The sequence below is a fragment of the Camelus ferus genome, chromosome 9 (assembly GCF_009834535.1).
Source record: "Camelus ferus isolate YT-003-E chromosome 9, BCGSAC_Cfer_1.0, whole genome shotgun sequence".
In the NCBI taxonomy this organism is placed as follows: domain Eukaryota; kingdom Metazoa; phylum Chordata; class Mammalia; order Artiodactyla; family Camelidae; genus Camelus; species Camelus ferus.
Genome location: NC_045704.1, coordinates 50560903 through 50587378, shown reverse-complemented (window position 1 = coordinate 50587378; position 26476 = coordinate 50560903). Strand labels below are relative to the sequence as shown.

The window sequence follows — 26476 nt, the reverse complement described above, 5'->3', positions numbered from 1 at the left end:
GAAATAATAAGTACGTAAGTTCATTAGAAATCTCAAATACGTCTTAGCCAAATATGTCACAAATAAGCTTCATCCTCTGCAGTGAGAGAGAGTCAGTGAAACAAGGCTGTTAAGCCACAGAAGATGTAATGGGGATCTGATGAATTTTCTTCCAGAAGGTAACTCTTACAGATGCTTGAAATATAATGTTTGATAATCTAGAACTTACCCTGCGTGATAGTGCTGCTGTGTCCTTATTTACATTAAAATACATGAAAAGTGATCAAGTAAGAGATAATTCCCTGAACTTCATGGTTGATAAGTTCTGTAATTAGCAAAGATGCAAAATTAAACAAACACACCCAGAAGGATTCTGTTATTAAGTCTATAAATACAAGTGAATGTATTTAAAAAAGAAAGGAACATTTGAATATAACTATAAAGTAGGTGATCAGAAGATACCAGGGAAATGGGCAAAATAAGGGATACCAGCAGAAGAACTGGTCAAACTGGTCAAACTGTGGATTTTACACATTTTGCTCATCCTCCCCACGCCCCTGCTATTTGGCCTGTTTTTGGCAGGGGTAACTGGTTGGCATCAGCTGGAATTACAAGGAGGCATCTTCAACTTCCCAGGGAAGAGAAACATTTCCAGTATCATGCTAAAGGCACTAGTGCTAAAAAAAAAAAAAAGACTGTGACAATCATATAATCTGTAATATTAAGAATGTTCAAGTTAGAGTTGTACAGTGCTGTGTGTCAATCACATTTCAATAAAACTGGAAGAGGGGAAAATGCAGGTTTAGGAATCAGTCAAACACAAATTTGAGTTTCATTTAGTAGGTGGATTTCTGAAGCCAAGTCATTTCAAGCCCGTGAACCTCAGTTATCTCTTCTGTAAAACACAGAAGAGACCCATTTGATAGGTTGGCTGTGAGTCTAAGAAAGCCCCGGGCACAGCCTGGAGCACAGGTCCTCCACAAAAGGTGGTGTGGTCATTATCTCATTTTGGCCCGTCTCTGCACTTACATCCTACAGTTGAATGACAAACTGCCTGAAATGGGACTTACCCACGAAGAGCTGACTGTTGAGCTGCAAGAGGACGTGCCCGTCAGCAGGAGCAGGCTGTGTCTTCGGCGGGAGCTGATCCACTTGAACGGACGCCTCCTTCATGTTCCTCTCAACCCTAACGTGGTGCCACTGGTTGTCACTGAAGTGAGAGGGTGACTGCACGGAGATTTCAAAAGGCCCGTTCCCCACGTCAAATGAAAAGGTCACAATTGCAGGAGCTGCAAATATTAGACATGAAGACGGTTCATGTGAGCCCCGGTGGTGGAGAGGTGCGTCTTCAATACACTCAGAACAGCACCACAGCAGAAACAATCACTAAACGTGAAGATAATGGTTAGAACTTTATTGAAGGAACCAGTGATGTCGGTACAGAATAGATGTGAACTAAGACATCAAAATACATTTATATTTGCAGGGAAAAAAAAGGATTCTAAGAAATTCATCCCCATAGTTAATTTTTTATACTGATAAAAACTAAAGCTCTTTAGCTTGGGCAAGAAAACTAACTAGCATCTGGTATTTTATATAAAAATAATTTTTAGAGTGATTCAAAGTTGATATAATTTCAAAAGCATGCAATATACATCTGATATCAAAATACTAATAGCAGTCAGGATATCAAAATAATTTGGCTGGTTGATTTAATTAAGTGATTAAATTAAGTGAGAATTTCGCTTTTCAAAAATTTTTAATTTTTTGAATTTAAAAGACTTAAGTTGGTTCTAGAGAATACTAACAATTTTCCCAAATGATCACACGTTAAATATAAATTCATTCTTGCAAAAATGCTACCTTAATATCATAATTTTTTTCCCAAAAGGACACAATGAAGAGACAGCTGATCGAGTAGAAACACAGAACTCTAAAACTTAGTTAAAAGGTTGCCTGCTAAATAGAATTCCAGACTTGGAAGGAAAAAGAAGACTTACATCGTAGCTCTATCCGTATAAAGTCGGTAATGCCCAGGTTCTCTAAAAATACCCCAGATGAAGCTGTTGTCTTAAAAAAGAAAGACACGTCTGCACTAAGTTCTCCGTGGAAAGTAGGAAAATGAAGATATGAAGCCTCAGTGTTGAAGGAAGCCGAATTCCAAAATAACCCTGTTTTTTTTAAAAGAGAAAAATCAAAAAGAAAATAAATTCATAAAATAAATGGCGTAACTACATTTTGTTTTACTTTTATTTTTGCATTTTAACTGTGAAAAGATTGCTCATTTATACAAACCTGCTTTTCTTTTTTTCTATTAACTATACAGTATACAAGATATGAGAACATGATTGGAGATTTTACAAAGATTGAAATCCCGGATTCCTTCCAACACAGGAGAGGAATGGTCACTGCAGAAATGGTCTAAATGTTATGCTTCATGTAAGAAACACAGCCTTCAGCTTGAATGCCAACGTGTTATGAGAAGGATCTGGCAAACAGTAATAGACAATTTTTTTTAACTTGAAATTTAAATACCTACATTACTTTGAATAACAAAAACTCTAAAGAAGCTCAGTGTTTTTTATTTTAACACTTCTTAAACACACACACTTCACAGAGTTACACCTTCAACTAATTGTGTTCATTAATGGGCTTTGTAATTTTCTAAACTGAGATTGGCAGTCAAAATATTCTCATCTAATTAAAGATCAAGCCACTGCTTACTCTGTGCTATGCTGATTTTCTCATAAAAATGCTCTTTTCACGCAAAATTACATTTTACTTTGCTTATAATAGTGAAGTAGACAGTAGGAGAGGGGTTCTCAAAAAGTTTTAAAATGCTCAAAATAAGGACAAAATGTTTAAAAAACTGGGGTATAAAGTAAGACATCTGCAAAAAATTGTGTGGACTATAATTATAATTTCAGTACAAATACAACTTCATATCTTCACTTTCTCATTCATTTTTTGGTTATATCTACAACTTTCCTTTTGAAAAAAAATTGTAAGTCTTACATAGCATAAAGTATGGGAAAAAATCTAAACGCAGTGGTATGAAGTGACAGGGGAGTGAAATCCACCTGGATGTGCGTGGCTGGTGAGAAGCAGTACCAGAGAAATGAACTATGTGCTGCTGCGGCCACCAGCAAGTCCTCAACACATCAAAAGTAAATACACATCCTGAGTTTTAAGCAACTGCTTTCATATGCACTCACAGCACTGAGTAAAATTCTCCTACTGAATTACCTTCCTGGAAGAAAGATGTATTGATCCTCTGACACTGGAACACAGTAATTTCAAAACAACAGTTCGTTACGTTAGCAGAGAACAGAGACCTACTTAGAGCTAAAAGTCACAAACTTGACTCAGCTTCTATTTGTTCCTTAGATTTTAACTTATTTTCTAGACATTCTGGACCCAAATAAACAGTGCTTATATCTACTGTAATTTTTTTGTTCTTCCTAAGGATCTGATTCAGAAGTCAATTCTTGGCTGATATGAGGACAATTTTAAAGCCAAATTTATTTAGCTGAGAATACACTTTGAGGGCTTTTTTCCCCCTACAGCCAAATAAAAACTGTGCATTTTCTGAGTATGTCCAAGTTTGTCCTTATTTCCATTTTACAGCTATTTCTATGCTTAGACACTTTGATTTATCTCTAGGAAAGAGTGCAAGAAAATGCAAAATATCAAGTCAGGAGTAAGAACACATTACTGTTCTTAAAAGTTTTTATCTGACCTATTTTTAGAAGGAATTAAATGCCTTTTTGTTGAAATGTATGAACGTTAAAATAAAGCTGTAACTTTAAATTATGGAATATTATTAATACTTACTCATTTGGTCTGATTATAAAGAGGAACACAGAATTACTTAGAGGTCTAAATTAGATAATATTACCATAAGAACGTAATATTCCAAGTGTTTCATTTTCGTATCACAACTAACCCAATAGGGCATCATACAGAGAGCTTCAGGGGCCTGGCTGCAGCAGAGAAACAGTTCTTTGAATTGCTATCTTTACAATGACTGCTTCTACAGCGATGCAAACAATGTATTACCTAAGGTAGCTTAAACTCTCACACACATAATACCTAGTTTGTCTAGTGAGCAAATCTTATTTTACAGACTCACAGTAGGTAATAAATGAACATTTTATTGAATTAAGAAATTGCAGCTAATACACAACAATTATAAAGAAAGCGAAGGCCAATGTTTCCACGATCAAATAACATTACTGGCCCGTCATAGCTCAGCTCTTTACAGACTGTGCTAAAAAGCACCCAGGAGGATCTGGGCTGCCTCAGAGAAAGGGGCCCGAACAGAGCCCACCAGGCAGGCACCAGGCAAAAGCAGCAGGTCTTTTGAAGAGAGGACACTCCATGGCTAAGGTGGTTTAAAAACCCCTCAGCCGCACCAGGAGCAGACCTGACGGCAATCACTTGCTATAGGAATGCTTTTTATCATCTCAGCAAAAACAAATCATGATGGATTAGTCTAATCAATTAATTAATAATCAGTAATAATAAAACTAATTAACAATTAATATATTCTCAATTAAATTCAATATAGGGTACTGGAGATTTGAAAGATTCCTTCAGGGATGCCACCTTTTGACCTTCCAAAATTAAAAACAAATTGTAATGAATAATGGGGTTCACACAGTTTTTTACATAGAAAAGGAAGCTGTCCTAAGTGTTTAAGTCCATACATAAAGTAAAAAGAGCCCATACAGGAAAACTTCACTTAGCAGAATATTAAGATTATAAGTACTTTAAAAAATACCCTTTTTGCTAAACTTTTATTTATCATTCATTAATGATAATGATTCTTCTTTTAAAAGTAGCAGACATAGAGACAGAAAGTAGAGTAGTTGGCTGGAAAGATGGAACAACGAAAAAATGACAGGGTGTAGGGTGCCTTTTTAGGATGATGAAAATGTTCTGACATTGATTACGGCCATGGTTACACAATGCTATGAGTATACTAAATGTCACCAAATAGTTCACTTCATATGGGTGAACTGTATGCTATGTGAATTATATCTCAATAAAGATGTTTTAAAAAAGGAATAGTATTTGAAAAATGTTGTTTTTTAAGACACTACGTTTTACTTTTAAAATAAAAATGCGTACGACATGCTAACACTACCTTTCCTTCTCTTCTTAAACCTCTTACACGATGTACGATTGACACGCAAAAAGCTGCACATATTTACCAGCTTGATGAGTGTGGTGATGCTCCCTTTCCTAAAAGTGAATAAGATAAGTGAAATACAGAAATGCCAAAGCAGGGGACAGTTTACTAGTCAAATGAATCTCTCTGAATACTTAATCATTTAAAAAAGCTGGAAATTTGGGTTTCTCTAAAAAATTTTTTTATTTTGAGATAACTGTAGACTTTCAAGCAGTTGTGTGAAATAACAAATATTCTGTATACCCTTTACCAAGTTTCTTCCCATGGTAACATCCTGCAAATCTACAGTACAATATAACAACCAGGATACTGGCACTGATACAACTGAGATGCAGAACATGTCTATCACTGCAAGCATTTCTGATGCTTCCCTCTGAAAGCCACACCCTCTTCCATCCTGCCCTCAACCCCTTTAACCCCTGGAAACCACTCACCAGTTTCCCACTGTCATTTGAATAAAGGCATAGAGTCTGTAGTCTTTGGAGACTGACATTTTTTTCCCCTCATAATTACTCTCTGAATGATTCGACCTGCTTGTTGCGTATATCAATAGCTCATTCCTTTTTACTGCTGAGTAGCATGTCACGGTGTGGATGGTACACGATCTATTTAACCATTTCCCTGTTGAAAGACATCTGGGTCGTTTCCAGTTTTCAGCTATTACAAATAAAGCTGCCATGAACATCCGTGCACAGGTTTTGTATGAATGTGTGTTCAGTTCTCTGGGGTAAATGCTGAGGAGTGTAATTACTGGGTTATTTGAGACTTGCATCCTTGTTTTTTATGATACTGACAAAAATTTCCAGAGTGGCCATATCATTTTACATTCCCACCAGCATGTGTGAGTGATTAGTTTCTCAACATCCTGGCTAGAAATTTGTATTGTCACTATTTTTAAAGACATTTTCAGTCATTCTGAAATGTATGTAATGATACCTCATTGTGGTTTTAATATGCATTTGCCCAAGGGCTAATGACTTTTAAGTATTTTTTCATTGCCCTCTGTATTCCTTACTTGAAATCTCTTCATGTCATTTACCCATTGTATTCCTGGCTTGCAAATGGCTGCATTCTCACTGTGTCCTCACAGGGCCTTTCCTCTGTGCACTGGTGGGGAGAGAGAGCCCTCTGGTGTCTCTTTGTCTTCTTATAAGGACAGGAATCCAACCAGATTAGGGCTTCACCCCTGTGACCTCATTTAACTTAAAACTATCTCCTTAAAGACCCCACTGCCTCGTATAGTCACATTGGGGTTAGGGCTTCAACATATGAATTTTGGGAGCAAGGAAAAAATTCAGTCCATAACATCCATATTTTAATTGGATTGTTGCTTCATTTCTCATTGTTGACTTTTGAGGATTCTCTGTATATTCTAGATACTAGTCCTTTGTCAATTTCCAGCCCTCATCTTAAGCTATCCGTGACAATGAATGGTTGACTGTTTTCCACTCTGCAACACTGTCTTCATGTGGAATCCAAGATACCAATACTCCTTTGCCTTTCTTATCAGTGGGAGAAATCTGTTTCTTTTCTTTCCTCTTCCTCAACTCTTCACCCTGTCAATGCTGAAATGCTCCAGGCCCCATCACTACACAGCTTCACCCACAATAACTCCTGCTGGTCCATCTTGTGACTTTAAATATGCTGATGACTTACAAACATATAGCTGAAGCCCGAATTCCCAAACTAACAATGCCATATCTCTATCTGAATGTCTAATAGTATCTCAACTTTAATATGTTCAAAAAAGAAATTCTTTTTATTCCTCTGCAACTCCATGACCCCAGCAGCAATCTTCTCCATCTCAATGTATGCCAATTCTAAGCCTCTGATGCATTGTTGGACCAAACAGCTTGCCTATTCCTTTTGCAACGTACATCAATCCATCAGCAAATTTGATTGCTTCTTCCTTTAAACTATTCACATATTACCACTATCATCATTGTGCCCACAGTCCAAGTTACCATAATCCCTCAGCTTGGTTGATGATGCAGTCTCATAAATGGTCTTACTTCAGCCTTACCCAGTTTGGTCTCATGAGTTAGATCACACTGCTCCTCTTCTCAAAATTCTCTAATATTTTCCAATCTCATTCAGGTTGAAAAATAAAGACCTTTCAAAACCCTCCATGAGCTAACCACCAGTTGCCTCTCTGACTTATGCCATTTTCCTCTTTGCACACTCTGCTCGGAACACATGGACCAGTTTGCTGTTGCATGCGCGTATCAGCTGCAGTCCCATCTCAGTGTGGTTACTCTGGCTTCTCCCTCTGTCTAAAGTACTCTTTCACAGATACATACATGCCCTGCTCTCTTATCCCCTTAGATTTTTCTTCAAATGCCACCTTCTTAGTGAGCATCTAATAACTACCCTATTTAAAATGTCTAATCCCTCCTCATTTCTGCCTCAACTATAATGCCTTCAGAACACTTACTAGTGTCTATCATACCATATATTTTACTTATTTGTGTACTGTCTATCTCCCAGCCCCTGAAGAAAACTTGAGCTCCAAGAATGTGAGTATTTTTTGTCTATTTTGTTCACTCCTTTCTCTCTCTCTCTCTCTCCCTATCAGTCTTGATGTGAGGAAGATACAGTACAATGTACTATGGGCTCAATAAATATTTGTTGAATGAAATTACAAAATTCCCTTTGTCATAAAAGCAATCAGAAAGCTTAGAGCAATCACTCCCAATGATTTGGATTTGACTGTATTACATATATCTCATAAATATACTCAAATTCTTTGGTACACAAGTAGAAAAAAGAAGGTAAAGAGGGGAAACAAAGAGAGAGAGGGAAGAGGAAAAGAAAGAAGAGGAGGAGGGGATGGAAGGTGGAGAAAATTCAAGAAAATTAAAGGATATCTAAGGAAATAAAATAAAATAAACTATAAGAATAAAAATAAAAAGAATTTCTTAATGGTGGAGGATTATCAGATACAGTGGAACTTGCAAAATTATATTATATGATTATCTGTTAAAATGGAATTGATTCTCATTCTTTTTTAATGGTTTATATGTAGTTCACCAAATGGAACAGAACTCTGTCAAACGGAAGAGAAATTAACCAAATCACTAGTCAGTATCTTTTTCCAGTCTAAGAATACAACTTCTGCAAAGTTATTTATTGCCTACATGCACCTTTGATTATTTAATGCATTCTGAGCAGCTGTGATTTCTCAGACAGCTGAACAAGTCGATGCAGACAAAATGAAGAAACTAATTTCAATGACAAGAATTTCTTAGAACAAGAAACTTAAAACAATCTTTTCTAACCATGTAACTTTTGAGGGTGCCTTGATTAGACATAAAATTTCAACACAATGAATTAATTGAGAAGAACTACATTTAGTAAAACTGGCTGAAAAGTTCAAATGCCAAAGAGTTAAAAGTACCACCTTGTTGAGATGAACGAACCGAGAGCAGACATTCAGATCACGCTTGCAGCAACTCTTGAAACAGATTATAAAATGCAGGCATAGGTTTTTACCACATCACATCCTATTCCAGGAAAAATTAATACCAGTACACAACCCTGAGATGCATCCTTGTGAAGCTACTGACGTGTATGGATAACTATTCCTTAAATTACCTCAAGCTGGAAAAGTCCACTTGGCCTCAGAATTTCCCACAGCAGCATTCAATACTAGAAGCTAAAGAAGCACCGTCCACAAATTACTAAGAGAAGGAAAATGTACCCAGCCTAACATTTTTTTTTTAAGTATTAAGGCAACAGGTAGACATTCTTAAATTTGAAAGAATTCTGAGAATAAAGCACATACAAGCCCTTTTGGGGAAAAATAACAATAAAACATCACTTCATACTGAAATATAGCCCATCAAAAGATATTTAGAAAAGCTATAAAAGAGAAGATTGACTGCATCTCTTACTGTAGGCAGAGGAGGATAATATGTATGAATTGATGAAAAGCCATAAAGCGTGATCCAAAAATATTACATCAGTTTCTAAGACGGTTAAACATAGGGTTGCCTTATTACCCAGAAGTTCCACTTCTGGATGTATACTCATAAGAAGCAGAAATATATATGCCCCCCAAACAGATTTATACATGGCTTGTTCACAGCACCATTATTCATAATAGCCAAAAAAGTGGAACCAACCCAAACGGCCAAAAACTGATTAATGGATAAACAAAATGTGGTGTATCCATATGAAGGAATATTATTTGGTCCTAAAAAATAATGAACACTTGATACCAGCTACAGCATGGATAAACCTTGGCAATGTCAGGCTAAGTGAAAGAAGCCAGTAACAAAGATGACATATTCTGTGTTTTCATCTATATGAAACATTCAGAATAGGCAAGTCTGCAGAGATAAAAAGCAGATCCATGGTTGACTAGGGTTAGGATGGGAGTGAGAAGAAAATGGGGAGTGTCTGCTAATGGGTACAAGTTTCTTCACAGGGTCTGAAAATGTTCTAAAATTGATTGTGGTGATGGTTGAATAACTCCGTGTAATACACTAAAATAATTAAATATACTAAAATACCTAGATTGTACACTTTAGATAGGTGAATTGCAGGGCACATGGATTATAGCTTAATAAAGCTGTTTCTAAAAAATAACCTAAGGTTAATCTCAAGTACATGCCAACTCAGGCATGCCCCATTCCTGTGTCTTTCTAGAGGGGAAAAAACCCAGAAAATATCAATTACCTGGCAATGCAATCCAAGAATAAATAAACAAAATAAAAATCACTCAAGAATAGAGAGGCTGTGATGATGGGACCAGTGTTTTGCATTTAAAATTAAATAACTATACAAATAATAGCATAACTAGCAAAAATTGGGAGTTGGGGCGAGAAAAAGAAGAGGAGGGGACAGATGAGTGCCAATTTGCCCATTTTTCAGAATAGATCCATGCTGTCTAAAATTTAAAATGACTTTAATATAAAACCTAGTGACTCTATAAGCTTTTAAATTTTTATAATCTTTTTTTAAGGTTTAGTGAGATCATGCAAGTTGGATATATATTTATTAGATATATAAATAATATAAAGCAATCCCCATGGCTTCAATTTGCTTTCTTCTTCCTCAGTCAATTTCAGTTAATAAAGTTTTGTAAATTTATTTCTCAATCTCTTTTTCTATTCTTCTGTCTAAAACAGTGCTTCTCAACCTGGGGCTATTCTGCACCCCAGGGGACATTTGGCAATTTCTGGAGATATATCTGGTTGTCACAGCTGAGGAGGATGCCGCTGGCATCTAGCGGGTGGAGACCATGGAGACTGCTGAATGCCCACAATGCACAGGACGGCCCCCGATCTTCACAAGGAACTGCCTAGCCCCAGTGTCAAAAGCACTGAGGGTGGGAAACCCCACAGTAGATATATTTAGAAATGTCTGGAATAATACTCACTGGTATTAATGATTATTTCTGAGTTGTATGACTTCTTGGTGATTATAGTCTATTCTCTGACATTTCTGCATATCTTAACATTTTGTAATGACTTCATATCAATTTTCATTAATATTTAACACAATAAACAAAGGTATATGTGTGCATGATCTTGTCACAGAAGGATATTATTGTAGTCCTGAGAATCATCAGGATTCTTAGTCTCAAAAAAATGGAAACCTTATGAACATATTGGGAAGAATGTTTGCTCTCCCCAATTTAGGAAGTTTCTTGAATACCGATGACTAGTTAGTAATGTAAATCTTTTCAAGAGAAAATAAAGCAAAAGAAGTCATAAAATATTTTTTCTCCAAGAAGTAGAAAGTCTTTCAGATTTATAAAGGCACTGTATTATTAAAAGAGTGAAAATCAAAACTATTAAGTAAAATCATGTGCTTATTTGAAAGTTCTTCCACTGCCTCAAGCCCAAGCGTACGAATGAGAAATGGCTCAGGATGGAAATAGATGTCCTCTGTATTATGTGATTTTTTTTTAAATCAGAATAAGTCTTTCAAAATATAATCTAAAGTCCTTTAATTAAAAGCATATATTTGCATATCATTTAATTGCTTATACAATCAAAAACGTCTTCTTGTCTCTCTTGGATGATTCACCAGCTATAGACTTCTCAAGCTGTGTATGATGAATCATTCTCATTCTTTCATAAACTGCTACTTATTGATTATCTTTCATGTAACAGGTAATGTACTAGGTGCCAAGAACACAATGATAGATGAGTGGGGGACCTGCTCTTGAGAGGCTCAAAAATAATTAAAAGCCAGCATAAGCAATATATCTTTGTAATTTACTGAACATTCTTTGAAAGTGTAGGATTAAGTCCTCGAGAGACCTGTGGAAGACTTCTGGAGGAATGGTGTGAATGCAAATATGAAAGGTTTCTGTTTAAGGACTGGGGAGATTTTGCAGATGAAGGAAAGAAAACATGTGAAGAGGAAATGGGGCCAGAGGCCATCAGCGGTCAACAAATTTTCTTTGTGCCGCAGGACCTGCAGAAGTAGGGAAGGACTATGCAGATGCCCTCCTGACTGATGTCCAAAAAAACATTTAGTCCTGGGTGTCAACACCAGACTTCTAGTCTTTCTCCTCAGCCTGTGCGGAGAGTTCTGAAGATAACACAACTACAACTGGCATGCTCTCCAGGTAATTTGTAATGCATGCTGAAGTTGAGGAATTATTGGTCTAGAAGACTTCTGATGGTACCTCAAAGACGAAGATGTTCCCAGTGCTCCCGGGAGAATGAGTAGGAAGGAAAATACGTGTGCGAGCCCTCCTAGTTATAACCTTCCTGCTGACTGTAAACCCAGGGGATTTCCCGTGGTTCTCTTCTTTGACCGTTTTGTCTCTAAAGTTAGTAACAGTCAGAAACATAATCAGTAAGATCCTCGGAACAACCTGGAGAATACTCATGTTACTAAAAACTACCAGTTTGTATGTTTTATGAGTTCACTTCTGGTATTTTTTTAAATGCCCCAGTTTTAAAACTAAGCAACATTCACCTTTGGTAAACAAAAAAAAAAGTGTACCATTCTGATGAGTGATGCGGATAATGGGGAGCTTATCCATGTGTCAGGGCAGGGGATATACTAGACAACTCTGTAGGTTCCTCTCAATTTCGCTGTAAACCTAAAACCATTTAAAAAATGAAGTCTTTAAAAATTAAGCAACAATAACTATTCATATTATTAATTAATTGTGGGTTTTCATTTTTGGGTTTTTTTTTTTTGAGTCAGATGTTTTGAGGGATAATTTACCTGTAATAAAAATGAGTGTTTTTTGTGTATCACTCTAGGAATTTTGGCAAGTGCATAAAGCCACAAAGCCACCACCATACTCAAGATACAGAATACCTCCTTTACCTGTCTCCCTTTGCAAAATTCCTCTCACCTTGAAGCCAATTCCCCAGGGATTATGACAGAGTAAGGGGTATGGAGGAAGCCAGCCTGAGCCCTGAAGGGTTAAGATCAAAGCCAGCAGTGCAGGGTGCGTGTGATGTATGAAACAATTTCTCTACAGTCACGCAAAATCATTGCATTCCTCTGGATGCATCCCGAGTTTACAACCTCATCTCTTTGCACATAACTTTTCTCTCCATGAAATATCCTATGTCAAATTCAAGTGACCGTGTAAGGCCTACTGGCAGAAGAGGAAGTAGAGATGATACAGATTAGGGATGGGAGGAGTACTGGCAGACCGTTCTTTTTACAATGTGTATATATATTTTTATAGGCCAGTGTCATCTTTGCTTTTTAACTAAGCACCTTCTGCTATGTATCTCCATAAATCCAGTGCATTGTCAGATCATCTCTGTCTCCGTTGCACCCCTAGAGTAAAATTTTATTTTAGGATAGATATACTTTTAATGGAAATAAGTATTTCTTCTATTTGCATTTTAAATTCTGGAAATAACTTAAAGCATAAATAATTAATGTGTCAGTCTCTAACCTAATAGATTTCAGAGAGGTTATGAATGGATACATATGCTCATTTCATTCCCTGCTGAAAATATGTATTTTCTGTGAAACTATATGAATTTTAAAATTCTGGTTTAGAGTGTTAATACAGTGAAAATATACAAAACAGTATGTCCCACTGAGTTACAGTAACTACACACAGACACACACACACACACACAGACTGGGGAGAAAAATGACATTAAAAGTTGAAACATGTTTGATGAAACTGACATTTGATTCTAATGATGTTCTAATTTCACCCTCGGCCCAGTAAGAGAAAACTCACCATACATTTTTAATAATTGTATGCAGCGCTGAGGCTTTCCTATATGGATTACAGCAGGCAGAAATTTAGAAATGATGGAGTGAATTTATGAACCAGTCAAATCGAGATGCTTAGTGATTTGTTTCTCTGGGAATCTTAACCAGGTTTGCCATCACAGCTTTTATTCCAGAGCTTTGCACTTTATAGGGGCACTGTGTTTGTTGATTGACTAAAAGAAGTATTTCAGACACAGCTTATGCGTTTCCACAAGAGAAGCCTGATTAATTATGATATGATAGAAACATGGCTCTTAAGTGATGGCACTTTCCTCAGATACATTTACGGCACATCATCACTTACTGTCTCCTCGGCAGAGCAGAGGCCCGAGTTTATAAGCTGCTTCTGAATGCGGTCGACCGGTGTCTGTAATCACAATCTTTGTTACTGGCAGATGTTCTTTATAAGAAAGGAATCCGGTGTCATTGGTCCTAAAAAACAGTAACAACAACATTCTTAAAATTATTCTAATTAATATAATTATAAAGTAAACAATAGTCCTTAATGCATTTCAAAGCCAAGAGGTTCTGAGCGAAATTTGGACCCACAAAAAGAGTCAAGATGAAACTGCTCATCTGAGCACAGGCAAATCTGGCCACATTTCAGTGTCTCTTGCAGACGGAATGTAGCGGGTGATTTTTAAATTCAGTCGGCCATTTTCTACCTTTTAAATGAGAGTGTTAATCCACTGCCATTTAGTGTAATGATTGGTGGTGTGTTTTTAGATCTGCCGTTTCGGTATTTGTTTTTTTTCCCCACAGGACATCTTGTATTTCTGCTCCCGCATCATGCCCCTTCCTGGTTTACTCCGTATATTTTTTTGTATTCAGTTTTATTTTTTTGCTCACTTTTTTAGCTATGTGGTCTGTTTTTTGTATTTTAACATTTGCTTTAGGAATTACAAAAAGCATCCTTAATTCATCACAGTCTACTTAGATTTTATGTTGTCTTACTTAATACAAAATGTCAGAAGCTTACTATAGGATAATTTTTAACACCCTTCCCGACACACACACACCTGTTCTTTGTGCTACGGTTGTAATATGCTTTAAACCCAGATGCTGAAAACCTTATAATATAATTAAACAATGAATTTTAATTTTTTCAATCAAGAGAGGAATGTAGGCGCTGGCTTTTACATTTCCTGACATATTCTCACTTTCCAAGGCTCTTCATTCCTTCCTGAGGATCTGTGTGTCCAGCTGGTGCTAGTTCTCTTCAGCATGACGAATGTCCATCAGTAGGCCTTTATCTCACCTTTACTGGTGAGATGTCCTTTCGTCCCTGATGGAAGTCTGGGTGACCCTGCTTCTTCTTTCAGCACATTGAAGATCTCATGCCATCATCTTCTGACCTGCGCTTCTGATGAGAGGTCAGTCTTCGTCTGAACCCTTACTCCGCTGGATGGACTGTGTTCCACCAGATTCGCTGCATCTGGCCACTTTCAACACATTCCTCTTTATCACAGGTTTTTAGCAATTTGAACAATAAGCCAAGGTGTGCTTTTCTCTGGCTTTACTCTGCTTGAGGTCCTCGGCATTTCTGGCATCTGTACACTGAGGCTGTGTTAGTTATCTATTATGGCCTGACAAATTACCCCCAAAGGCAGTGACTTAATGCCTTTTACGATCCGTGGTTCTTCTGACGGATGGTCCTCCGGCGCAGGGCCCCTCCCAAGGCTCCACTCAAGTGCTGGCAAGGGCAGCAGTCATCTGAGGGCCGGAGAGAGGAGGGGTCTGCCTCCAAGCCCACCCCTGTGGCTGCTGGCAGTATTCTACTCCTTGCCGGTTGTTGGACTAAGGGCTTCATTTGCTCACTGGCTGTTGGTAGAAGGCCACCCTCGATTCTTTGTCCAGAATAGCTCACAACGTGGCAGATTGCTTTATCAAAACAAGAAGGCTAGCAGAGTCTGAGAGAGAGCTTCCAGCAAATCAGAAGTCAGTCTTTTGTAGCCTAACCTCTGAAGTGACATCTCATCACCTTTACCATATTCTATTCTTTAAAAGCAAATCACAAAGTCCTTGTAACACAAAAGAGAAGGAAATTACACAATGGTGTGAGTTAACAGGCAGTGTGGATGATCGGGGAACATCTTGGAGGCTGCTACCAGAGATGTTTATTAAACAAATCAGAGAAATTTTCAGTCATAATTTCAGCAAAAAAAGAAAAAAGAAAAAAGCGTCATTTTACTTCCTATCCTTCTGGGACTCCAATTTCTTGCCTGTTAAATCTTTGATATTTTCTCACAAGCCAGAAAAGATCTGTTAATCTTTCTTCCAATCATTTCCCCCATTTTCTTCAGATTGAATGATTTCTATTGATCTGGCTTCAGGTTTACTGAAGATTTCTTCTGCTATCTCCCATGAGAGTTGAAGTCTATCCAGTGAAGATTTTACTTAAATGTTGTACTTTCCTGTTCTAAAATTGACATTTGCTTCTTTAATAAAGTTCTCATTTATCTGTTTAGAATACTGTGTTCACCTGTGGTTATTTTCACCTTTAATTCTTCATGCATGTGTTTAACAGTTGTTTTACATTTTTGCCTGCTAATCAAACACCAGCGTTCCAGGGTCTGTTTTTAACGGATGCGTTCATTTTCTTGACTTTGGATCACAGTTTACTCTTTTTTTGGAATAAGCAATACTTGTAATGATGTTCTGGATATTATGGCTGACAGACTGTAGAGACTCTGGGCCCAGTTATCATTCTCTGAAGACTCTGTTTTCCCAGGCAGTTAAATTCCAACCTTATCCCAAGAAACGGTGGAGGCTTGGTTTTAGACTTTATCCTAGTGGGCCGCTGTCAGTCTCATGTTAGCTTTCAATCCTACTCAGTTCTGAGACAGTCTTTGTTGCAAAGGCGTGGACCTTCTGTTATTTCTATGGAAAGCTGAGGGCTTCCAAAGTCCATCTCAGTCAATGAGACAAACTCCATATTCTGTTTCTCCCTGGTTGTCGCTGCTGAAATCTCTGTGTAGTCTGTCCGGTTTCCCAGTTGGATCTCCCTCCTTAGTTCCCAGAAGCCTTCCCTGTGCATGTGCAGCTTGGGGGTCAGGGCTCTGGGGGGAGCTGATCTAGTGGACTTCCTCCAAGTGGTTTTCTCCTTTCTTACATGTCCAGAAATCAATTTCTCGTCATTCTGGCAGCTTTAAACTTTCCTCTGATACCTTGAGCCAAAAAAAAAAATTAAGTATTCTCTTTGAGTTCTAGCCACCCCATGGCAGGCGGTCTGGTGAGTAGCCTCAAGGAAAAGGCTTAGAAACATAAATCTCACCTACTTAAGTTCCCTTCTTTCCAGGGTTGAAGGCTCCCAATCCTGGTGATTTCTGCCTACATTTGGTTATTCTCCACTTGCTTCAAGTAGGTGTTTTTTATAAACAGTTTCCCTGGGATTACAAACGTTATCTGGGTTAGGTTAGTTCTATGCAAGCTACTTCACCATAAGCAGAATTTCATATGAGAAGTTTCAAAATCTTATTTTTAAAAGTTATTTTTGATGGATATTTAAGCAGGCATTAGAGAGGTGATTAGATTAGTTTTTAATTTTTTTAAAAAAAAATTCACATTTTAAAATACAATGTTACTGTGTGGGCATTTTTTGTGAACACAGAGAGGAAAAAAGTGTCTTCCAAAAAAGTAGAAAAAAATTGTAGTTTGAGTAAGAGAGACAATATTTTTTCATACTGAACCTGTAACAATAAATGTATAATCATGACTCCACATATCACCTCCTTTAGGGTATCCTAAAACAATCTGTTTTTTGATATAACATAGTCTTTGGAGTTTGCCAAATGAATAAATGGAATATCATACACTTAAAAATGTGAGCTCAATTAACAGCACTGATCACTGGAATTAATGTACATTCTGTAACCAAAGCAATCATATTTACAGCCAGGTGGACAATTAATACTTTTAAAAATAGTTCTTATGTGCAGACACAGTTGCTTTATAAAGTAAGATATATATGTGGTATGTGGAAACGTGAACATGAAAATTTAAAAATATTTTCACTTCACTAATAAATAAAATCAATGTATATTCCAACTCTAGTCTCAAATACAATAAATATCTTTTTTTATTGTTCAAAAGGAAACATATACATAAGACTTTTCTACTTAAAATATTTTAAGCTCTATTTTCAAACCCCTAAATATTATAGATTTCCTAAATATGATAAACAGAACATTAGTTCCTTGTAGCGTAGAGTATCCTTTAAAAAAATCAAAGAGCTACATGTTCAAATAATTGTGGGAAATTCTAAGTTCACATGTTTAAAGGTTTTATAGGCAGATTGCTGAGGAAATACATTAGTAATTAAAGGCTATAAATATATTTTGAGAGTAATGTAATTCTAAATTATACTTAATTTTAAAGAGAATGCTGGTTGACTTACAATGAAGAGCAGATATGAAACAGATGCCTGTTTCACTCTATTACAAAAATAAAAGGTGCATGACTAATCGTCCATTACCAAAAAATTCAAATAAAAAAACAGTGATCTTAACATTTAGAATTAGACTGACTGTAACACATTTCATCAAAACATACTTTAATCTAATTTCTTCTCTGTACTAACTTGTTCAGTGTTTGCCTAGCTATATATATTTTGAGGGATTCATTTAAAAAAAATAAACTGCATTTGCATAAGGAAATCATATGGAAATCACCATTCGTTCCGGTCAGCATCACAGTTGCAGTAATACTGAGAATCAATGCAGCTCCCGTCTAATCCACAAGTACATTTTTGAAGATCAGGCAAAGAACCTCCCCAATAAGTCTGTGTTTCATTGGTTCTTCCAACCCACCAGCTCAGAGGGCTTCCATCTGAAAAGACAAAGGCGAGAAGTGTGATGTCCCATTCACACCCCACTGCCTTCCATCCCAGTATAATTCCCTTTCTTCCCAAACCGTTAAAAAGGATAAAAGGAGAAAGAGAAAGATCTGATTTGATGTCGTAATATTCCAAACACTGTAAATGATGGTATTCCCTTAAGAAAGCTTTTAAAAAAGTATTTCATTATTTAAGCTTAAATGATTGATATATTTTTCTTTGAGTAGAAAAGAAACCAGCAGTTCCTACTTAATTCAGTCATAATAGTAAAAAAAAAAAATGTATTGAGAGCAGTTCACATATGCAATTTCCTTAAAAATACTTTTTTGAAACAAGAAGGCATCAAATCACAAACCACAGTGATTAGCCTATCAGAAACAAAACTGATTTGAGATCATGAAATGCCCATTAAAACATTATGAAGTGCTACATGAAGTCAGTGATTTATCTCAAAGTATTTATTGGCCAAAAGTAGACTAGCTGTTTATTACACATCGGCATGGTATGGCTCTCCCCTGTTATGATTTAAGATCTATTTGGAAGTATGTGCTTTTCCTTCCTTTTGCTGTCTTGGCTACTTACTTGGAGACTGCAGAAATAACACTGACAGACTCTATGCCCAAAGCAAATACTACACTCAAAAACAAGGTCACCCCGAACCAAATGCATCTCTTTCTCCAATGAATGTTCAGCTACCAGTTCAATCAAAGAGCTGAGACTACACATTGATGCCAAGGAACCAGAGCAAAGAACAGACAGAACATTTAGATGTGGCATGTAGGCAGTCTGTCTCAGGGAAAAACAAGTTAGAGAGGAAAAATCATAGTCATTTGAGAATCAGGGAATGAGAAGAGGGTGACATCAAATCTATCAGCTCCCCAAAGGCGCCTGATCATTTTTCCATTGACCTTTCAACTCTAAGTTGTTGCCATCAGCCCTGCTTTTACTAATTTCTCCCTTACAGATGTCAATGCTCATAAAAACTTACTATTAGATCAGACCAATGCTAATGCAGAACACCTTTCTCCCTGTGTTACTATAAATTCCTGTCCATGCCATGCTGAGAAAACAAGGAGTTATTGGAAGCTTGCGTATGCATTAATTAATATCCAGAATCTTCATTTTTCAATTGCATGATTAACTTAATTGAAGGCAAAATCTACTTGAAATATTTAATAGATCTATTTTAACATATTGCTTAAAGTATTATGTGTTCATAGATTTTAAAAAGTAAATCACTATTCCTAAATATTGAATAATATTTTCACATCTAAATTTGTTAACTTTCCTATAAAATAGAAACTACTGAATATTTTAAAAATACCAAATACCTTTGGTTTCCTTCAAGACTTTTTGAAGTGTCCTAAAGAACTTACAAAAGTATAAGAAAGAATTAAAATCATGAGAAATGTTTGAAGTTGAAAATTAAAATGATGAAATATCAGATATCATAGTACATCATTCCAAGTCCCACAGTTAAAATTCCAAATGGCTTGAGCATTCACACTGATCCTCCTTCCAGTGTGCTGAGTTGCAGAATGACAGCCTGCTGGAAACATATTTTCATATACATTTCACTTTATCCACAATTATGACACCATTGTTACTTGAAGCTGCTATATTTTCAAGATCTGAAACTGAAGATTTAACTTGTCTGACACCACCTTCCTGATCGTCCCCGTATATATATATATATATATATATATATTTCGAGTGACTTCAAAAATCCACATTGTTCTCTCTTTTCCACCTCAAATCTTTTCTGTATGACTTCTAGGGTCATGGACCTGAGGAAAATTGGTGTGTTTAACAGTTATCATCATCCCCTTTTCTACAGCCTTCTAGAGTTTACTGTTTTCTTCACTAGTGGATCTCAAGCCTGACTGAACACCTGGGGAGCCTTAACAGAGAGACGCAGGGGCACCACTGGCCATGAAGGTAGAGGGACCTCCTTCACATCCTATGCGCCCCCTGTACCTTGTGTGGAGCTTGCTTACTAACATCTTTGGGGATTTTGTTTTCTGGTTCTTTTAGACTTTGGCTCAGTTGTGACTGATGATCGTCTTTCCTTTTGTCTTTCTTCTCTAGTTAAGCAACTCAGTTCATTTTACATCACATTCATGTGCCCTTCTATAGTGATGGTTTCTCATTCTTCTTAAAATACACTTCTGTATTTGCTTACCTATTTATTTAATTATTTATTTTAGATCCCAAGACAAATATGCAGCAGCAATGAACAATTAGCTGACTACTAAACTGGTATGTTCACCATGGCCATGATGCACCGGAAAGCCAGGAAGAGAGGGGCTCACTTCGTATGTACTGTCACCCAGTCATGACCACGCCCTGCCCCAGGCTGGCAGGATAAATCCCAATTCGGTGAAAAGAAAACAAAGACAGAAATATTCATCCACCCAAGTCCTGTGCCTGATCAACAAGAGACCTGGAACCCGAACTGAGATCTCTTCTAACCTCTAAATCCTGTGCACTTTGCACAATTCTCTGCTGGTCAGTCTCAGGTGGGATTAAGGCTTCAGGGGGATAAGATTTGAGGGGAGATCAGTGAGATGGGAGGAGTTAGGAGGTAAGAGGCTAAATGAGGACATTCTGAAAAAGAGGAAGAAAGAGGAAGAGGAGGAGGAGGAGTGGAGCGCAAGCATCAGGGAGAAAACCATCAGACTGAATCAAGCGGGTGGAGAGTCAATAGGAGACTGAAGGTTCAAAGGTCATACCAAGGGCTCAGAATGTTTCTGTATGACTGATACAACATATGCTGTCACACAGGAAACACATTTCCTTTTCAAGTTCTCGTCACTCTATCTGGACCTCCAACCTTGTTCAAGACAACAAATGGGAGTGAATGAAGTGGCTTTATTGTGCAGATGTCTTAGAATCTTCTCTGACTTCCGAAAGAAACACCTAAATAAATACTGCTGCTAGAAAAGTGTATTGGGAGACACACGATGGTTCATAAGCAGGTGGGTCCTGTTGAGGTGTCCAGACAGAAGAGTCTGTCCTGGACAGATAGGAGTGAGGGAGGCCCTGGAGCTCCTTAAAGAGGAAGGGGTCATGACAGAAGCAGTGCTTCTTAAAGATGAATTCTCTTCACAAAGATTCATACTTTGGATTAAATATGGGTGGTTAGGAGACACTAGCAGACAGCAAACCGAGAGGCCAGTGGGAGTAACTCCATGAATTAGGTCAGTGAGGCCTGTGTGAGGGCCTCGAGATGTCCTCACATGATGAGACGTTCAGCAGGGAGAAAACACAATGCCAGAATCCTCACTGAGGAGAATACTGGTTATTAAAAGTGGAACAAAAGAAAGAGTTAAAGATAGTTTTCTGGTTCCTACTTGAGCTACTGAAAAAAAAACCTGTGTTTCCAGCAGCCTGTTCTAATTTTCAGTTCTACCCAGAGGGTAGCTGTCAACAATCCATGAAAAAAGAGCCACACAGAATAGTCATTTTCAGACAACAAAGTCATATTTTTATTAGCTCTTTTCCATGAGAAAACAAATGGTACATGTCACTTGCCCTTTACAAGGGATCGACCCTGTGCATTCATCGAGTATCAGAATGAAGCTCTTGTCGGCTCAGCTCTCTGATTAAGGCCAGGGAGAGACTCCAAAGACAATCAAGATTTGGAACAAAGCTCAGTGCAAACTGACCTTGCTCTTTTCTTCCAGCAATAGCATCTCTGTGACTTCCAGACTGTAGCATGTCTGCTGAATACACAGGGGGCACACACCCTTGGCGGCCACATGCCACCGCCTCGGCAGAATTCAGCTCCGCAGGGGCTGGTTAAGTAAAGCGCACCATGTAACATGTGTAGGGGGGCAAGGGCCCCAATTTATTTACCTTGCTTATTTACAAGCCGTGACTTCTTGCAGTAGTAGGTCAGCTCCTGTTCGCAGTGCTCCGCACGGTTAATTGCGGCCTGGAGTTGCTCCATGCTGGCCACATACTGGAAAAACCCAGCGTACGGGTTCTCTGGACTGGTATTTCGGACTCTTGTAACGTCAGAGCCGTTGTGCTGTATGATGGTCCACGCAGTTTCTTGTATGCAGAAATGGGGGAAGAAAGAGAGGAGACCATCACTAGTCTGCAAAAGTTAAAATAAATAAAGAAAATCAAAATCACCTTTTATTGGAGTCAAAGTTTCCTAGTAATCAAACCTCTCTGAGAGGTAGAATCAACACAAATGGATTCTTAAAATTTTTACATTATAGTAAAATGATTCTTTTCCCTGACATGTATATGACTGCCATGCATTTGCAGTGATTTTATTCTACTTTTTCATATAATTCAGCCAGAAAATATATTCATGGTGAAAAATATTAAGAAAACGGATTATTAAAATTTGTGGTACATTTCATTAAATCTGACATTCAACTCTTAAAAGATGCGTCATTATTTTTCTTCTAGAAAAGAAAATAATGCTGCCTATTAAAACTGTAAAACATTGTTGGTTGTTGACACACTCTGAATTCAGAGATGTTACAATATGAATAAAATGCATCTTTGAATTTGTAAAATATTTTAAATTACATAGTGTAAGCAATAACTTTTCTAGTCTTAGAGGTCATTCATACTGCCAGCAAAAAGAAAGTCAAATTTTATGGCCTGTGTAGATCTCTCTTCAGACAACTTTTAATTATGAGTGTACATCTATTTCCTTTTAAGTCAAATTTGAAGCATTCATTTTGGTATCATGTCATCTGCCTATACTCTTATGAACACAGCATCAGCAACTCAACTAACACAGAAAATAAAATATCTCAGAGTATGTCCTAGAGATATCGCTATTGGCACCTGAACGTCTGTAAACATTTCCATCATACTGATTACCAAAATTATTTCGATGAAATAAAAATCCTACAAGGTTTGTAACAGAAGATAGGCATATTGTATCTATCCTTCAACTTCCCCAGCTATAGACTTCATATTATATTCACTGTGATAGATGCAGGCCCAAGAAAAGATTAATCAAAAAGCCTCTGATTTAATAGGTGAGAAACAGATTGGAAGTTGTCAAAGCTCTGCTATATATGTGCTGTTAAGGCACATAACTCTTCTGTATTACAAAGGAATATTCCAAATAGGAGGAAAACAGTAGGTAGAAATCCTACCCCCTCTTTTTAGCTAATATGTTCACATGGATGAACAATCAGAACAAGATAAGAAATTTCACTCCCACCCCCACCCCTCTCTTTCTTGGTCAACAGAATTTTGAATAGAGAGGCCTGCGAAATAAATGAGGCAGGAGGCAAATTTGACAGCCTTATTGCCTTCCACACGTGGATCATTATTTTTCTCTGAAACAATAGCTGTTACTTTTACTTCCACCATGCATTTCAGCTCCCCCAAGAACTTTATCAGCAAATTAGTTTCCTTAAAGAGGACATGATATATAAGCTAATGAAATTAATTACGGATGGCCAGGCAGCAGTACACAGTAGAGATTATCAGGAGACCTGAGCTGCAGATCTGGTGTGGGTCTGTGCCCTTATGAAAGTCACACAGAATCAGCCTCCATTTCCAAATATGAAAAAAAAAAAAAAAAGGCAGAACATAGGAGGCAATATAGTAGGTCTGAAATTCTATCACTTTACCTACACAACCTTGGCTAGTAGAAATTTAAGATTATCAAGCAGGCAAACCCATTAACCTAGCATCTGTTGGACTCTGCCTTTATTATGCAGCAGAACGATTCATCTTTTCCTGCGGTGAATCAATGGCGTGCAGGAAGCCGCTCACCTCTGGCTGAGTAGCTGCCAAAAGAGCAGGACAATAAACCGACTTGAAGCCTTTGTCTCTCTCCCTTCTGGGTCACCCTGAGAGGGATCTCTGTGTTGTTTAGCATCCGCTGGGTCACCATGAACACACTGTGTTCTTTTGAGGTCTTTTAAGGTGTTGTAAGAAATCCAAGGCCATGGTGCACGACAGCGCTTAAAGGGCAGCTCATAGAAACGTTTCCTTCTGAAATTCTAAAATTTCCATATTATGATAGTTCCTGTTAAGTGATTTCATTTTCTAATAAAAAGTGCTACAGAGGATGAAGTTACATGGATGCCTCTCTTACTAGATAATTCAGCTGTGCAGGGCGAAGTGGAGACAAGGAAATCATCACAGCAGATTCTGAGCAATGGAAATGAGGGCCCGGCAGCCACGCTCCACATCTCATGTGCTTTACTAACAGGGGAGCCTCTGCAGACTATTAACCTAGGGCGTCTTTACTGTTGTTTCAGACATCATCATGTTATCTGATGTTTCTACAAACACCTATTTAGAAATTACAACTGTAAAAAACATAGACTTCACAATTCCTAATTCAATACTTTGTGATATATTTTATCAGTTTTTTCCACTGGTCTGTAAACTCTATTAGAAGAGTGATAGGTTCTGATTTGCTAACTTCCAGCATGTAGCGTGGGGGCTTGGCACAACACACAGAAGACATGAGTTACTGAAGGAATAAACAAGTGAATGAATAAAAATTAAAGCAGTGTCCGGACTAGAGCATAGACTTCCAGGTTATCTGGTTGTGATTCTATGGTGGCTCTGAGATTTTCATTGTCTTTTAGCTGTTACAGAACTCTGTAAATGGTAGGTACCTGATGCAAACACAAAATAATGTTAAGGCTAAAACTGTGAAGGTTATGAGGGTTACCCCACTTGCAAGCTAACAAGTTATCTTGCCTCTTATACAAATTATATCTATGTATCTGTATCTAACTGTCTAGATACAGTGAGTGCCAGATGCACCTGTGCACGCTGTAGCTGCACCGCGAGAGGGATTCCCAACTTACACAGGACGGCTGGGACATCTCTCCTCCGAAGAGCGAGAGAGAAACTCTGGCCCTGGAATGCAACAAATCTCCTCTGAGCAGAGGATGGGCAAGTCCTTCCTTAGGTTTTTGTCACTCCTAGAATGCATCTGGGGGAAGATAAGCCTTTAAATCTCTCCAGAGAAATCCACCATCTCTAACTTCTAAGACGTATTTACATTAAATTATCCTTTAACACAGGCCTCTGATTTTTTTTTTTTTTTGCTTAACAAGCAAGGCATTGTTTCCTTACAACAAACAATTCTTGTCTACAGACAAGCAAATTCTAGCTGGGGGAGGTCAGCTGAGTTCCTTCACTATGGAAGAAGCCAGTTTTGCCTCCACTGGCACAGTCATTTCAATATTACTGAGATACAGACATATCTGTTCTTTGGATCTCCTTCGAACTGGTTATAACATCTTATCGGTTTCCTCATTAATAAGGTGAAACATTAAAGAAGATCTTCAAGACATGTTTTTTAGCTTTTATTTTTATATGCATGTAAGAGTCACGATTTTATTTTTTGCAAATTATCTTTTACCAAGTGCAAAGAGAGTTGTTAAGATAAGGAAACACAGGGAAATGAGTTAGAAGAGATAGCAGAAAAATCTATGAAATTAATAAATATACTAAAAAGCAGTTTCGGTTGACCTGTGTCTCTCCCTGAAGTGATTCCTAATACAGAGATTGTATGTAAAGCAACTGGGTAATTAAGAACTTGATTTATCCTGGGCCAACTGCTATTTTTCAGTGTGGTAACAGTATAAAGAAAAACATGCTGTTTAAGCAACACAGTTGCAGAGTGCCTGTTCCTTCAGGATTAATAGCTGCAGGTGATAGATAGATGTGATAAAGACTGTCAGGGCAGGTAGGAAGCGCTGTGCTGAGGCAAGCTGGGAGACGAAAGCACAGCTAGCTTCCTGGAGCAAAACTTGATGTAAACAAGGCTGCGTCTGAACAAGGATAGCTAGTTATGAACTCTTGTAGCTCTTAAGAAGATCTTTATTATTGAAATCCCCAAAGTAAAAATATGTTTGCTATTACAAGTTTTACGCTCTCTAGCCTTCTCACGTAAGGGTCTCAGGAACCCCTATCTCAGAATCCCCTGAGAGCCTGTATTTAATAGAGCAGAGACCCAGGCCTTGGTCTCTCAACTTACTGAGGCAGTGAAACTACGTCCAGGAGTCTTGGCAGTGGTGCAGCAGAAAAATATGACTTTAAGCCACAGAATTATCATTTTCACAATGGTTAGAAAGCCACCGCTGTAGCTCTCATCAGTTTCTCCCTGATGAAACCCCCTGTCCTTACAGTGCAATGTTTGATAATGAAACATTTCTTGAACACAAAATTATTTCATTATAGTAAAAGCAATGGTTTTTGTGAAGAAGAAAAAAGCTCTGTACATTTCAACAAGGACAACCACT

At 37.6% G+C, this 26476-nt stretch overlaps 1 protein-coding gene across 1 annotated transcript in view; it reads right to left on the bottom strand.

Annotated features, from left to right (window-relative positions):
* Window positions 1-26476, bottom strand: part of CNTNAP4 (contactin associated protein family member 4) — a 222478-nt gene that overhangs the window by 30429 nt on the left and 165573 nt on the right. The window contains exons 13-17 of the mRNA XM_006193465.3: window positions 22083-22280; window positions 18061-18217; window positions 13695-13822; window positions 1980-2150; window positions 1050-1268 (exon numbers count right to left, since the gene is read on the bottom strand). Coding sequence (XP_006193527.1) covers window positions 1050-1268; window positions 1980-2150; window positions 13695-13822; window positions 18061-18217; window positions 22083-22280 — 873 coding nt within the window. The remainder of the gene's footprint in view (window positions 1-1049; window positions 1269-1979; window positions 2151-13694; window positions 13823-18060; window positions 18218-22082; window positions 22281-26476) is intronic.